Raw genomic sequence first — 12,685 nt, forward strand, 5'->3', positions numbered from 1 at the left:
AATTTCTATGCTCCTTTATAGAAAAACTATAATATATTGCCTTCACACTTTTTCGGTTAACAAACGGTGCTCCACCTTGTAGCGTTACAATAAAAGTCTTCGCTATGAACCCACATTCCAGTAGACCTGTATTTCGGTAGAGATATGAAGTGTTGCTGACATTACACACGATCAAATATCGGAATGTGGAATTTCGAGTTTTGGAGTTTGTGGCATTGCATGCAAGAAGAAAATCAAGAGATTGAGGACCTTCAGCCTCCAAGAGCGACCATTGTAGGGTCATTGCGAAGCAGAATTTATCAGAGCTTAGCAAAATCATCACAGATTTCCACTAACCTTGAGAAAGTTCCAGGCTCCTGAACAAGTCAATCGCATGCCATATATGTTCAAACGCATGAAAGATACTTACTGTGGCAGCATGACCTGCATCTTCAATCCAGTGTATTGTTGAGTGTGGCCATGTCTTGTGCAGCTCCCACGCTGTCTTGGGAGGTGTGATGAGATCATATCGGCCTTGCACAATAGCGCCTATTCTATTGCATCAGTACAACTGGCATTTTGATCGTTCAGCCGAGCCTCACCCACCAGGTATGTCGCTCATCTTGTCCATGTTGGCCAGAAGTTGCCCTTCCTCAATGAAGGCATTGTTATGGAAATAATGAGCCTCCAATAACGCGTGCGTGAAGCACCAGTCAGGATCGTCGAGCTTCTGGTAGGTTTCCGTGTCGCGTCTAAGCGCCGTCAAGGTGAGATCCCATCGATTCCACTCCATCGCAGCAGCACACGCGATTTTGGAATCCCCAGACGTCAATCTATTATAGTATCCAGCAATAACATCATTCCTCTCATTTTCCGGCAGAAACCCCACAAAACGATCATACATGTCAGGAAAGACACGAGCCGCGCCGTTCAATCCTCTTCGCGAGTGAGCTAGCTCGGTTTTTCGCAATGTTGTAACTCCTCGGAGGATTAGAGACTTGACCCGATCGGGATGAGTCTGTGTGTAAAGGAGACCCAGGGTTGTACCCCACGAGCCGCCGAAGATCAGGTGCCACTTCTCAATGCGAAGATGAATACGCAGCTTCTCTATGTCACCGACTAGATGTTGTGAAGTGTTATTCCGAAGTTCGTTTTTCGGGGTAGAGCGTCCAGATCCTCGTTGGTCAAAAAGAACGACCCTATACACGTCGGGGTTGAAGAATCTGGCGCTATTGACACTAATCTGACCTCCGGGTCCACCATGGAGAAATACAACTGTAACCTCATTAGTATTTAGAAGTCCGTGACGGCCAAGCACTGAGATGTTCAGTAGACTCACCAGGAAGCCCATCTGGAGTCCCATACTGCTCATAATGAAGACTGTGAAGCTCGTCAACATCTAGACAGGCACTTTCATAGGGTGAGCCAGGCTCATAGCCAGCATATCGCGAGCTTGTCCGATCAATCATGGAGTAGACAACTCGAAGTTCGTTTCCAAGAAAAGAAGGGAAAAAAGGGTTGTACCTGTGAGCGTAAAAACTGTGTGGCTATTATTCCGGTCAGGCCCCGATTCAAGATTGTCTTTATACGAAGTTTCACATTCACGCCAGCGTATTTTCTTTGACACTTTGGCGATCGAAGGTACTTTGGGCGAGTTGAAGCTTGGGCAGCGTGCGGAGCTGGCAGTCCGGCTTACATAGCAAATAACGGAGTTGACAGTCCGACTCACATAGCGGAGTTGACAGTCCAGCACTAAACTCCCGAGGACCCGTTGAAGACTAAACATCCAAGCCAGAGACGGATGTTCCTTGCATATATTTTCATATGGAATTTACAGAATTTGTTCTCCTTGTTGCCTAACAAAACCGTTGGTAGAAGGCATCAATTCACGTCGGAATGACCACACATCAAGTAGGTTCCTCAAGTGACGAACTGCTTGGTCCCAATTCATGGCTAAATCCAGGACTGGCGGCTTACGACTTTCGCGGTAAGATTATGTTTTCACTCTGGTAATCTCGAATATTAATGATATTCGCGTTTAGGAGATGTCCGCACAAGCCCAACGGCAGCAATGCTGAATGCTATCACTCACGCTAGCCTTCTCGATGATATCGATCGTTCAGATTCCAGCACAAGAAAGCTTGAAGCATATGTGGCATCCCTAGCAGGCCACGAGACAGGCCTCTGGGTTGTATCTGGAACGATGGGGAATTTGGTCTCTCTGCGCTGTCTTCTCCATCAGCCCCCGTATAGCATTATGTGTGATGAGCGTTCACACTGCTTGACCAACGAAGCAGGGGGTGTCTTCGCATTTGCTGGAGCAATTCCTCAACCGATCCGCCCGGCAAACGACAAATATATTACGCTCGAAGACATCTTGCCTATTATTAAATTAGGCCATGGAGAGAAAGTACACGCCTGCCCAACACGAGTCATCTCACTGGAGAATACTCTTCGGGGAATGGTCATGCCTTTAGCAGAAGCTCGGCGCATAGGCGACTTTGCCCATGCGAATGGCATCCGTGTTCATCTCGATGGAGCGCGACTATGGGAAGCTGTTGCTTCAGGGGCGGGGGTCCCTAGAGGACTATTGCTCTATTTTTGATACTGTTAGCTTATGCTTCAGCAAAGGACTCGGAGCGCCAGCAGGTGCACTTGTAGTAGGTGATCAAGCTACCATACGCCATGCTCGGTGGATTCGACAAAGTATTGGTGGTAGCATCCGACAACCCGGGCTCCTGGCGGAAGCCGCGTACGTCGCCATTAAGAATACGTTTGAAGGAGAGCAACTCAGCCGGACCCATCAGATTGCAGCAAGAGTCGCTAATCATTGGATATCATGTGGCGGGAAGTTGAAGCACCCAACTGAAACAAATATGATCTGGCTGGATTTTGAGCAAAAAAGTTTCGGTCTTGAAGAGTTCATCCAAAAGGGGCGCGAGAAAGGGATACTTATACACCGCGACCGACTGGTGATACATTACCGTAAGTTTGAACTTCTATTTTGTCTTGGAGATGGCTAACGCAAAGCCTTCAGAAATATCCTGTGAAGCGGTGGAGAGCTTGCTGGATACAATGACAGCTATGACAGGGCGTGAAAAGGCATTTGAAGAGTGATCAGAATGAGAGAGGACCATGCTACCTTTTCAAACAGAATGATAGGCAAGGGATGTGCCTTTATATCTATATGACGCAAACTTGTTTTCGTTGCTGTCAGCCATGTAGACATTTGAGCTGACGAGACACACTAAGCTGAGAGTTCATTATGTGACTTGAATGATTAGTGCATTCATATGCAATGAAAAAGCATTCTTCTATCGAGACTTTCTGAAATGTACGTTTGAATGCATCGTAGCTTGTCGGTAATCGTACAGTATTGCATGTGTTGTCAACAAGCTTATTTGTGGGCATCGCGATCAAGTGGACTAAGACGCAATTGATCCATTCTTGGGTCCTTGAAATCTTTGGCCAAGTAAGAAACAATTGAACCATAGCTCCATATAGACTGTATCTTGGAGTTGTACTAAGTCCGTTACTTCTAGATATACAAAGTGCGACTAGTTAAAATGGTCACCGATACATGTACATAAACGAGTGAAGTGTTAATACATTGCCCCTAGCTCATTTATAGTACTAATTACAGACCTCCGGGACTCAACAAGGTGGCTTCAAGATTTTCCTAGCGGCGTTGCTGAAACTCCTCATCCGCCTTGTTCTCAGCCTGGTCATCGGATAACCCATTGAGACTATCTTCCTGGTAATCTAATTGTCTCATCTGAAACCAAAACATACACCCTCCAAAGGCGGCCAGGATCGCCGTAACAGCGTAGTCCCAGGTGAGCAGCGGATCATTGCTCAAAGGAGCGAGAGCTTGCCCTAATGCGGCAGCTATCGCGCTTGCAAAAAGCCCAAGAGCCTGTACGAGAGAGCGCATGTTTTCAGGCGCTTTCGTGTATGCGTACTCTAGAATGGTGGTATTTCCAAGAACCTCTCCTATAGCAATTATGACATATATTCCAACTTGCGCCCCAACATTAATCGAAGAAACTTCGTCGCAAGAATTTGCCTGGTAGTCGCATGGGGATTTCTTGTAGATATAATACTGCAAAACAGCTGCCCATACCATGCCAATTGAACCACAAAAAAATGCAGCGGTTATGCGCCGAATTGGCGAGACGTTGATCCCGAGATTTCTCAACAGCGGGAATAAGAATCGGTCAAAAATCGGAACGACAACGATGATGCTGATCGGGTCGACAACAGTAATGAACTCGTTCGGCAAACCGTGTAGTTGCATCGTAGCTGCTTGAGAGACGAGATTGCTGTTGACCTGATTGAAGCAAAGGAAGAATAATGGATACCATGCGAATACGCCACAAGCTTTTGTAGCGCGCCTGATCTCTCTCACCCACCTGTCGTCAAAAGTCATCCAAGTCGGGCGATCTGAGGGCTCAATAGAGGACGGCATAACCGACTCCCACATATCTCCTTGCCTAAGTCGCCTCCATGTTTCAAGTGGGTTGATTGACCATCGACCCTTTTGTGTGAAAAGCAAAAGCCTGACGGCGTTCCCTAGGGCATATGGGTCAGGCAGAGAACGGTTATATTTGGTACGACCCCATATCATGACAAGGGGGCACAACAAATAGAGTAGAGTAGGAATCAGCCAAGCAAGCCAAAAACCACGGTACTTCTCCACATATGGCATCGTGAGAATCCCTACCAGGGCCCCGATATTTGTGAACAAGTACCAGAGCATATAAACTCTGTTCACTGTAGCCGTTGGGTCGATGATTACCCTTTCGCTAGTTGCAAGGGCGTGGGCTTGGATACCGGTGACAGGTAATTGTTCAACAATCAAAGGAGCCAAATTTGATTTGACGCCTCCCGTCGAGAGGCCAAGCAAAGTCAACCCAACTACAAAGACTGATAGCGATGCAGTTGGAAGGAAGATGACTTGCGGCAGAGCGGCAATAACAATGACAATATGGGCAATAATCCCAAGCCCAATACTAACGCAAATTGTTTTGTAGCGTCCCCACCGCACGTCGGCCAAGTAAGCGCCGAATAAAGGCGTTATGTAAAAAAAGAATTGCTTGAAAGTGTTAATTGCATAGGCCGCTCTCTGTCCAAATCCAAGAGCACCGGACTGGGCATTGGCACCGCTGGCTCCGGTGGTTGAACCCAAAGGCAGAGGCCGTTGGATAAAATTTGTCACTATCAAATTAGATGAGTCCAATGGTCGCGAGATAGCTGAAGATCGACATACATAATTGACCAGTGCCGTAATATGTGAATCTTTCACATAGCTCTATCAAGGCAATAGTGAAAACTTTGAAGTTAAGATCGCCGGGTACCCTTCTCAGAGTTCTGAGCTCGTCCTCCGTTGGACATGCAGCCTGAGGTGGTGATGGAATTGTTTCTTCGTGGACGTGGGTGGCCAAGTCTTCGGCAGTCTTTCCACGTGCGGTCTCCACACTATCTAGCTGAGATGCATGTACAAGCTTTTCGGCAGTGAGCATTTTGAAAGATCAGATCAGCACAATTTCGGTTGCTTTTAGGTCCATAACACAATGGCCACGGCTCGGTTATATAAAGAACAATTTCGACACGCATTTGGCCATGTTGAGCGGGCCTTTTGCTGGCGGAACAAATTAGACAAAGAAATGTATGAAATATGTCTGCTTATCCACTCGTGATGGAGTTCATTTTCCATCAGTGATGGCTCTGGTGGAGTCCGTTCCCCGTTCATGTATGATGGAGCTCATTCTCCGTAACTCTAAAGAGTGGGTCCTTTTCCTGTTTTTGATTTCTTTGTTTCCAACATCATGATCATGTGCGGCTATGCGGCTAGAGGTTCGGGCGCTGGGCGGCATATCTCCTATCTCCCGAATCGCCAAGCTACACGCCATCTCTCGCTGACCGACCTCACAATACACCATTAATTCAATTTGACCAATAAGAGTGATCTGGGACCAAAATCTTTGTTCGGAGTCGAAATTTCGTCGTTTATGCATGAATTTACGAATGCTCTGTCCCCTCACGTCCTTTCTCGAGCGCTGACGTCGTCAAGATTTTGGGTCCTTCGTCGCGCAGGAACGAGAAACAATGGATCCTCCTCGCATGCGCATATCGTAAGTTACTTTAAGTGCTACTTTGAGTTCCAACGAACCTATGGATGCTGAGCTCAACACCTTCAGGTGCCGACGCTGTCAGATTCGCAAAGTAAGCCCTCATCATTATTAAATTGCTTCTGCCAGGGCCTCATGCTAATCTCTCACATTCAGCTGAAATGCACCAGGGTGGATCCCTGCCGCAGCTGTATTGCCAGTGGAAGCGAGTGCAGTTTTAGAGACGACGATGCCAGGAGACGGCCGGTCAGTCGTGCACGTTTTGTCGCCTTGGAGGAGCGGGTGGCTTCTTACGAGACAATCCTCCGGAAATTGAGGGAAGCCACGCCAGAGCAGCGACAGGCAATATTGGATGACCTTTCGATTAATGAAGAGACAGCCCCGGTTTCGTCTTTTAACCCAGCAACACCTATATTCGACTACAGCGGATCCTCGCGACTTTCGACAACATCATTGCAGCCAGGACCCAAAGGTTGGTCATTTATGCCCTTATTTTGCATTCCTCAAAGTCTTTACTTTATTATCGTTCCTTTTATTTATTGACACAGGCTTAGGCTATCTCTCCTTCTATGGCCCAACTAGCATTTACCAGAAAGATTGCATTACAGAAAAGATACCCGATAATGGCCGCTCCTTATCCAATCGAACTTCCGAACAATGGCAAGGTTCTTCTCCGCTTTCACCAGACATTGATTTTCAAGAAGTAGGATTCCATGAAGGGTTGTCAAAGTTTTTCTTCTATCTCGGGACCGAATGTATTTTTGTCGACCAGTCTCTATTTACCAATGATTGGCTGAATCAAGAACACAGCGACAAGTACTGGTCTTATCCTTTACTTTACTCTCTGGGCTCCTTGGGCATTCGGCTAGGTGGTGAGCCGGCCGCATTGAAAGATGCCGATTCCCTTGCTCACTGTGCCCATGAAACGCTTAGCGCCAGCTCTCTCGAGACACCGCATCTGACTGTGGTGCAGTCACTCCTCGCTCTTGCGTTTATAGAGCTCGGTGCAGCCAACCACACGAAAGGTTGGATGCTGTCCGGTGAGAATATGATGGAAAGGGTGCTAGTAGAATAACAGGCTTACGAATTCATTCTCATACTAGGCATGGCGTGTCGAATGGCACAAGATCTTGGGCTGCATCAAGATCCTAGGTTTCTTGCAGGCGAACGGGGAACCATCAACTCAGAGAGTGATTTCCTTCCACAGAGAAGAGTATATTGGGGCTGCTACGTTGCAGATAAGTAAGTCACTCACTCTCAACAAGCTTCATATCATTGCTAATGTAATTTTAGAATCATTAGTCTGTTTTTCGGTCGTCCGATTATGCTACATGATACCGACACGGCTGTCGACCCACCAAATTTTAAAAGGTAGGGCCTTCCATAACAAAGAAAACAGAGCTCTCCTTCTCCTACTAAGTCCTAACAGGACTACCACTCCAACGGAAGAACTGAGAGATTTGAGGACGCCAGATTCTATCCCGTCGTCCATCGAATATGAAATAAACAATCCATCTGCTTTCGTGCAGCTCGTCGAGCTAGCTAGGATTATTGAGTCGGTCATCACTTTGGTGTTTTCCCCAAAGATGATCAAGAGTCCACGCAAAAAGCTTGTCACTAGTCGAATCGCAAGTGTTGAAGCTTTGAACTTGCAATTATTTCGCTGGCACTCAAGCATCCCTGAGGACCTGACCTGGAATCGATGGACACCCAACGCGCAGAAGATGTCGCCACAGATAGCCACCATGCAGTACGACTGTCATTCTCCATATGAATAGCCAGTAAATCTAGTGCTGACTTGACTACTCTAGTGCCCTATATCACAGTACACTGATATCATTAAATCGACACTTTATCCGTCCTACGCCCGGCTTCGCTCGTCGCAGCCAGTCTCGAGAAATCTGCATTGCCTCGGCTGAAAGCATCTTGGCAATAATCCGGCAATACAAAACGAATCACTCGTTAGAAAATGCGCCTCTAACCCTTGTATACAGTACAGTGATGGCTGCAACTGCCGTCTCATTTGCCCTGGATGGTACTACCCACAATCAAAATCAGATGCCACCGGAGAGAGAAACATATATCAAATCACTGCGGAAGGCCCTTACAGATTTCTCAGCCGTTTATAGAGTTGCTGCCGATGCCAGTGCGAGATTGGAAGAGAAGCTGGAGGCTGGTTGTCAGGGAAAGCCGGCAGTTGCCGCCGAGGGCGCCACGCAAGTACAAGAAAAAGGAGAAGATATTGAAGCGGGGTCTTTGTTTGAATTTTTGAGCTGGGAAGAACCGACGATCCTAGGGAACAATTTTGACGAATCGTCAGATTTTGGGATGCCTGGATTTTCAGATTTGGCGACCGAATGTCCCTCTGACGCTGATCATCGAGCTTTGCTAGCGTTATGCGATAACGATCCTGCCTTCTATAGTTTTGGGAGGAATGAAGGCACATGAATGACCGTATACATCATATGGTCAGCAAACACACCCAGTACCAAGCCCGCCTCAACTGCCTTTAACCGAGTTCTCTGCTTCTTGCCGCCCAGTTTTGAATGCATCCGGTCATGCTGTAGCTCACTGGGTAACTTTCTTCCATCCTTACCAGTCATGTGGAGTCAGGCGCCGTCAATGGATCCCGCAACTCTTCTTTCTCAGCAAAGCGTACCATTCAAGTCCATAGTAGACGGGCAGTGCCCGTGCCAACAACTAGTAAAAGCTGAGGTTGCACGTATCCCAGGAGTGGGCCAAATTTCTACACTTTATTGCAGGCGGCGTGATGTATGAAATCATATTGAAACTCGCCATGCGAGGTCTATATCAGCCTAGAGAGCTCGACACAATGTCGTATTTCATGCAGGTAAGCCTTAGGGTGTCAGTAAATCAACATTTTCCTGCCGGCTCCACACAGGGTTTCCAGTAGCACTAATGCTATTATAACACCCCAACGGAGATATTGAATTTGGATCTCATCTGCCAGTGTCCGGATGACAAGACTAAAAATTCTCTTTTGTTTGTTGCTTACTTCCAGAACCTAAGAGGTGCTACATAAGTCAGGCAGCCTTAGACATACATTGAATCTCAAAGTGGGGCTATTCGGTTACAGCCATAAGCCTCGGCATCTTGGCATCTTGGCATTAAATAGTGCATTAAATTGATTAGTGATAAGCCCCGATAAGAGCCGATAAGAGGCGATAACAAAGCGATAACCGAATCGACCTTACCGAGTAGGGCTAAGTTGCCGATTTTGCCGGGTTATCAGCATCGATCAACCAGATTCACCATATAATCACGAAGTGGGGAATTAGAATGAAAATCTATAAAAAAAAAGATGAAAAAAAAGAAATTGGGGTCCATTTGATACATTTATAATATTACCATTAGGCATTCAAACTGAACCATTTACACAACCCAGGCGCCGATGATATCCCGTATATTGTACTCAAACCCAATAGTATCTTGAATTAAAGAACAGCCACGGGGGAAAAAGGGTAGAGCCATGGAAAAAACAATTTCAAAATCCTCAGTGGATCCATATCTCATTCCCACCCCTGATATGGATCTGGATGCAGAGACATCTGCCAATGCCAATGCATCAACGACTCCATATCCAAAATCTACAAAATCAGACATCGAGGCACCGCCAGTTCAACCGACCGAAAAAGAGAAAAATCCCAATCTAGTGGACTGGGATGGACCTGATGATCCCGAGAACCCATTCAATTGGCCCTCCTATAAAAAATGGCGCCAGCTGATCTTCATGGCGATCAACACCTTTCTCACGTATGTCCATTCATCCTTCCACCCATTCATGCCTAAAACTTCAAGCCCCGGAGCTCAGACACCGTATAGCCTTCCGGGCTAGGTTTGCAATACCGATTCACGACAGCACAACTAACATGGCATCTTCAGACCCCTCGCCTCTTCAATGTTCACGCCAGGAGTAGCGGATATTCTAAAAGAATTCGGCTCAAGCAGCACCATGATGGCCTCTTTCCTGGTCTCAATCTATGTCCTGGGTTATGTCGTGGGACCATTTATAATCGCTCCACTATCTGAACTTTATGGCCGTGTTCCACTTTACCATACCTGCAATGTCTTATTACTCATTTTCACGATTGCATGTGCTGTCGCGCAGAATCTGCCCCAGTTACTAGTCTTTCGGCTGTTAGCCGGTATTGCGGGTGTTTGCCCTCTTACGATCGGATCGGGGACAGTCGCTGATATGGTGTATAAGGAGAAGAGAGCTGGTGTGATGGCTATCTGGGCTATGGGGCCTTATATGGGACCTGTTGTTGGACCTGTTGCAGGTGGATACCTCGTTATGGCTGAAGGGTGGAGATGGGTGTTCTGGGTACTTTCTATTACGGTATGTGTTGCATGATAAGCTTGTCGACGTGGTGATCATATCTGACTTTGATTTATAGATTGGTGTCATTCTTATCGGAACAGTGCTATGCTACCGAGAATCCTATGCACCAGTCTTGCTCCGCCAAAAAGCTGAGCGTCTACGCAAAGAAACGGGTAATCCTAATCTACTCTCTATCTACGATCATGGCGCCAGGCCACCTCGGGATATCTTTCTCTCTGCCCTCTTACGCCCTATTAAGCTTCTATTTACTTCGCCAATTGTCTTTCTAATGGCCCTCTTCGCCGCCATAACATACGGCTACCTCTACCTCTTGTTTACTACCATGACCTCTGTCTTCGAAGACAATTATGGTTTCGACCAAGGTTTAGCAGGTCTCGCCTATATCGGCTTCGGGGTAGGCTGTGCAATCGGTCTTCTCATCGTCGGCCGAACAGTGAACCAAATCGCTGCCCGACACTCCGCACAAGGAAGATTCGCACCCGAGTCCCGTCTTCCCCCAATGATATACGGCTGCTGGGCCATTCCAATAGGGCTGTTCTGGTATGGCTGGTCTGCGAAAGAGCAGATCCACTGGATAATGCCTATAATTGGCACGGGAATCTTCGGCTTCGGTCTCGTGGCCGTTTTTGCGACCGTTAGTGCGTATCTGGTTGATTCGTACGTCCGATTTGCAGCATCAGTGACGGCAGCTAATGTGTTTCTGCGGTCGTTGTTCGGTGCCGTACTACCGCTGGCTGGTCCATCGATGTATGATGCTCTTGGGTTGGGGTGGGGGAACTCACTTTTGGCATTTATAGCGCTGGTCATGTGTTTTGTACCTCTTTTGTTTGCCAAGTATGGGGCGATGATTCGAACACATCCCAAATTTCAACTTGAGCTTGAGTGAAGATATGTTGTTCTCTCGCATCGATAGACTTTGCATGATACCCTATAGATCAGTTATGTTTCATGATGTTTGTTTTGGCCAAAGTTCAAAATATAGAGAAACAATGGAACACAAAATTATAATACGTGGAATGAAATAGGAAAAGAATACTGCGAGAGAAAAAGAAAAGAAAAGGAAAAGGAAAAGACATTGATGATGTCTAAGATCAAGATATGTACGCCATGCATAAAATGTAGGATGCGGAAGATGCGATGAAAAAGAGTCAGCCACACCTACCATGTCACGGGAACACTCTTGGGTGCTTCCCTGGCCTCCATCTGTTGAGCGCGTTCTGCGTTCCGATCTCCAATATGGATATCATTAGCAGTCACTTGTGCCCGGCGAAGGCTCTCCGCTTGGCTCTCTCCTTGATGGAAATCCGATCGCGAGGTTTCTACGTCAGGGGCCAGTGCTCGTATGACGCCCACAGTTCCTGGGTATTCCCAAAAGGGAGTGTCTGGGATGGCGCCGACTACCAAAAGAGCACTACATCCGGTAGGCATTCCAGGCATCGTGAACAAAATATTGTTACGACGGCGTCGGTGTTCATTTCGGCTGCCTGATCCCCTTGCCCGAACATTGGCCGGGCAGTAATACACAGAATCGTCTGTGTAGCTATCCGAATGATGATCCGAATAATCACCAGAATAGCGACCCGAATAGTCACCTGAATAGTCAGCAGAGCGTTCACTATATTTATCCCATTCGTCATAGTCATAGCCACCATCAAACTTTCTTGGGGTTTCTGGTTGACTAACTCGATTCTCCTGGGGAGAATCATCATAGGACTGGGCGTCGTAAGCTGGGAGAGCGCCTGACAGGACGGAAGGTCCATACTGGGGTTGAGCTCCATAAACTGACGAAGCCCCTGCCATCAGGGGAGGTCCACATTGGCCTTGGCTGCCGTAAGCGGAGGGTGCGGGAAGGGGATAGAGACCGTGTTGGATCTGGCCGGGGTAAAATAGCGGGGCATCTGCCATGAGAGTAGAGACGTTTTGAGGGGGCTCTTCTAAATCCCTCAGAGGAGGATCCTGCATCCATTCACGGCTAAGAGAGCTACCCGAGCGACAATGGCTCGACTCCGGCACGTGGTTTCTGCGGGAATTTGGGTGTAGAAGGCTAGTAATCATTCGCGGGCCCCTTCTCATTGAATTATCACGATTGTGATAAATCTCTCGCGAAACGCGTGAGACCGGTGCCACGTACGGCTGAGGACCTGTCGCGTAAGGATAGTTCTGAACCCTCCTTGGTCCTGCAGCCAGCACTTGAGCTGGCATGGGACTCATT

The 12,685-nt window shown here is 47.4% G+C and overlaps 7 protein-coding genes across 7 annotated transcripts; 3 read left to right on the forward strand and 4 right to left on the reverse strand.

Moving 5' to 3' along the window:
• Positions 1 to 299: 299 nt before the first annotated feature.
• On the reverse strand, positions 300 to 1,448 carry N7478_009533 (proline iminopeptidase; the record flags this gene model as incomplete). Its single annotated transcript, XM_056925747.1, has 4 exons — positions 300 to 356; positions 410 to 528; positions 586 to 1,254; positions 1,319 to 1,448. The coding sequence occupies 4 exons, from the start codon at positions 1,446 to 1,448 to the stop codon at positions 300 to 302; spliced, it is 975 nt and encodes a 324-aa protein (XP_056775117.1).
• A 427-nt stretch (positions 1,449 to 1,875) lies between these two features.
• Positions 1,876 to 2,584, forward strand: N7478_009534 (pyridoxal phosphate-dependent transferase; the record flags this gene model as incomplete). The annotated part of the gene is made up of 2 exons (XM_056925748.1): positions 1,876 to 1,966; positions 2,022 to 2,584. The coding sequence occupies 2 exons, from the start codon at positions 1,876 to 1,878 to the stop codon at positions 2,582 to 2,584; spliced, it is 654 nt and encodes a 217-aa protein (XP_056775118.1).
• Positions 2,585 to 2,594: 10 nt separating this feature from the next.
• N7478_009535 (uncharacterized protein) lies at positions 2,595 to 2,783 on the reverse strand (the record flags this gene model as incomplete). The annotated part of the gene is made up of 1 exon (XM_056925749.1): positions 2,595 to 2,783. The coding sequence occupies one exon, from the start codon at positions 2,781 to 2,783 to the stop codon at positions 2,595 to 2,597; it is 189 nt and encodes a 62-aa protein (XP_056775119.1).
• Positions 2,784 to 3,658: 875 nt separating this feature from the next.
• Positions 3,659 to 5,501, reverse strand: N7478_009536 (POT family-domain-containing protein; the record flags this gene model as incomplete). The annotated part of the gene is made up of 2 exons (XM_056925750.1): positions 3,659 to 5,196; positions 5,249 to 5,501. 2 exons carry the CDS (start codon positions 5,499 to 5,501, stop codon positions 3,659 to 3,661), a joined length of 1,791 nt encoding a protein of 596 aa, XP_056775120.1.
• Positions 5,502 to 6,087: 586 nt separating this feature from the next.
• Positions 6,088 to 8,558, forward strand: N7478_009537 (Zn(II)2Cys6 transcription factor; the record flags this gene model as incomplete). The annotated part of the gene is made up of 8 exons (XM_056925751.1): positions 6,088 to 6,113; positions 6,180 to 6,204; positions 6,267 to 6,582; positions 6,665 to 7,150; positions 7,214 to 7,352; positions 7,404 to 7,481; positions 7,540 to 7,860; positions 7,922 to 8,558. 8 exons carry the CDS (start codon positions 6,088 to 6,090, stop codon positions 8,556 to 8,558), a joined length of 2,028 nt encoding a protein of 675 aa, XP_056775121.1.
• Positions 8,559 to 9,657: 1,099 nt separating this feature from the next.
• On the forward strand, positions 9,658 to 11,359 carry N7478_009538 (MFS transporter; the record flags this gene model as incomplete). Its single annotated transcript, XM_056925752.1, has 3 exons — positions 9,658 to 9,884; positions 10,014 to 10,470; positions 10,529 to 11,359. 3 exons carry the CDS (start codon positions 9,658 to 9,660, stop codon positions 11,357 to 11,359), a joined length of 1,515 nt encoding a protein of 504 aa, XP_056775122.1.
• A 272-nt stretch (positions 11,360 to 11,631) lies between these two features.
• Positions 11,632 to 12,684, reverse strand: N7478_009539 (uncharacterized protein; the record flags this gene model as incomplete). The annotated part of the gene is made up of 1 exon (XM_056925753.1): positions 11,632 to 12,684. One exon carries the CDS (start codon positions 12,682 to 12,684, stop codon positions 11,632 to 11,634), a length of 1,053 nt encoding a protein of 350 aa, XP_056775123.1.
• Between the last annotated feature and the right edge of the window lies 1 nt (position 12,685).

This window comes from Penicillium angulare (genome assembly GCF_028827245.1).
Source record: "Penicillium angulare strain IBT 27051 chromosome Unknown utg000007l_segment0_segment0, whole genome shotgun sequence".
NCBI lineage: Eukaryota > Fungi > Ascomycota > Eurotiomycetes > Eurotiales > Aspergillaceae > Penicillium > Penicillium angulare.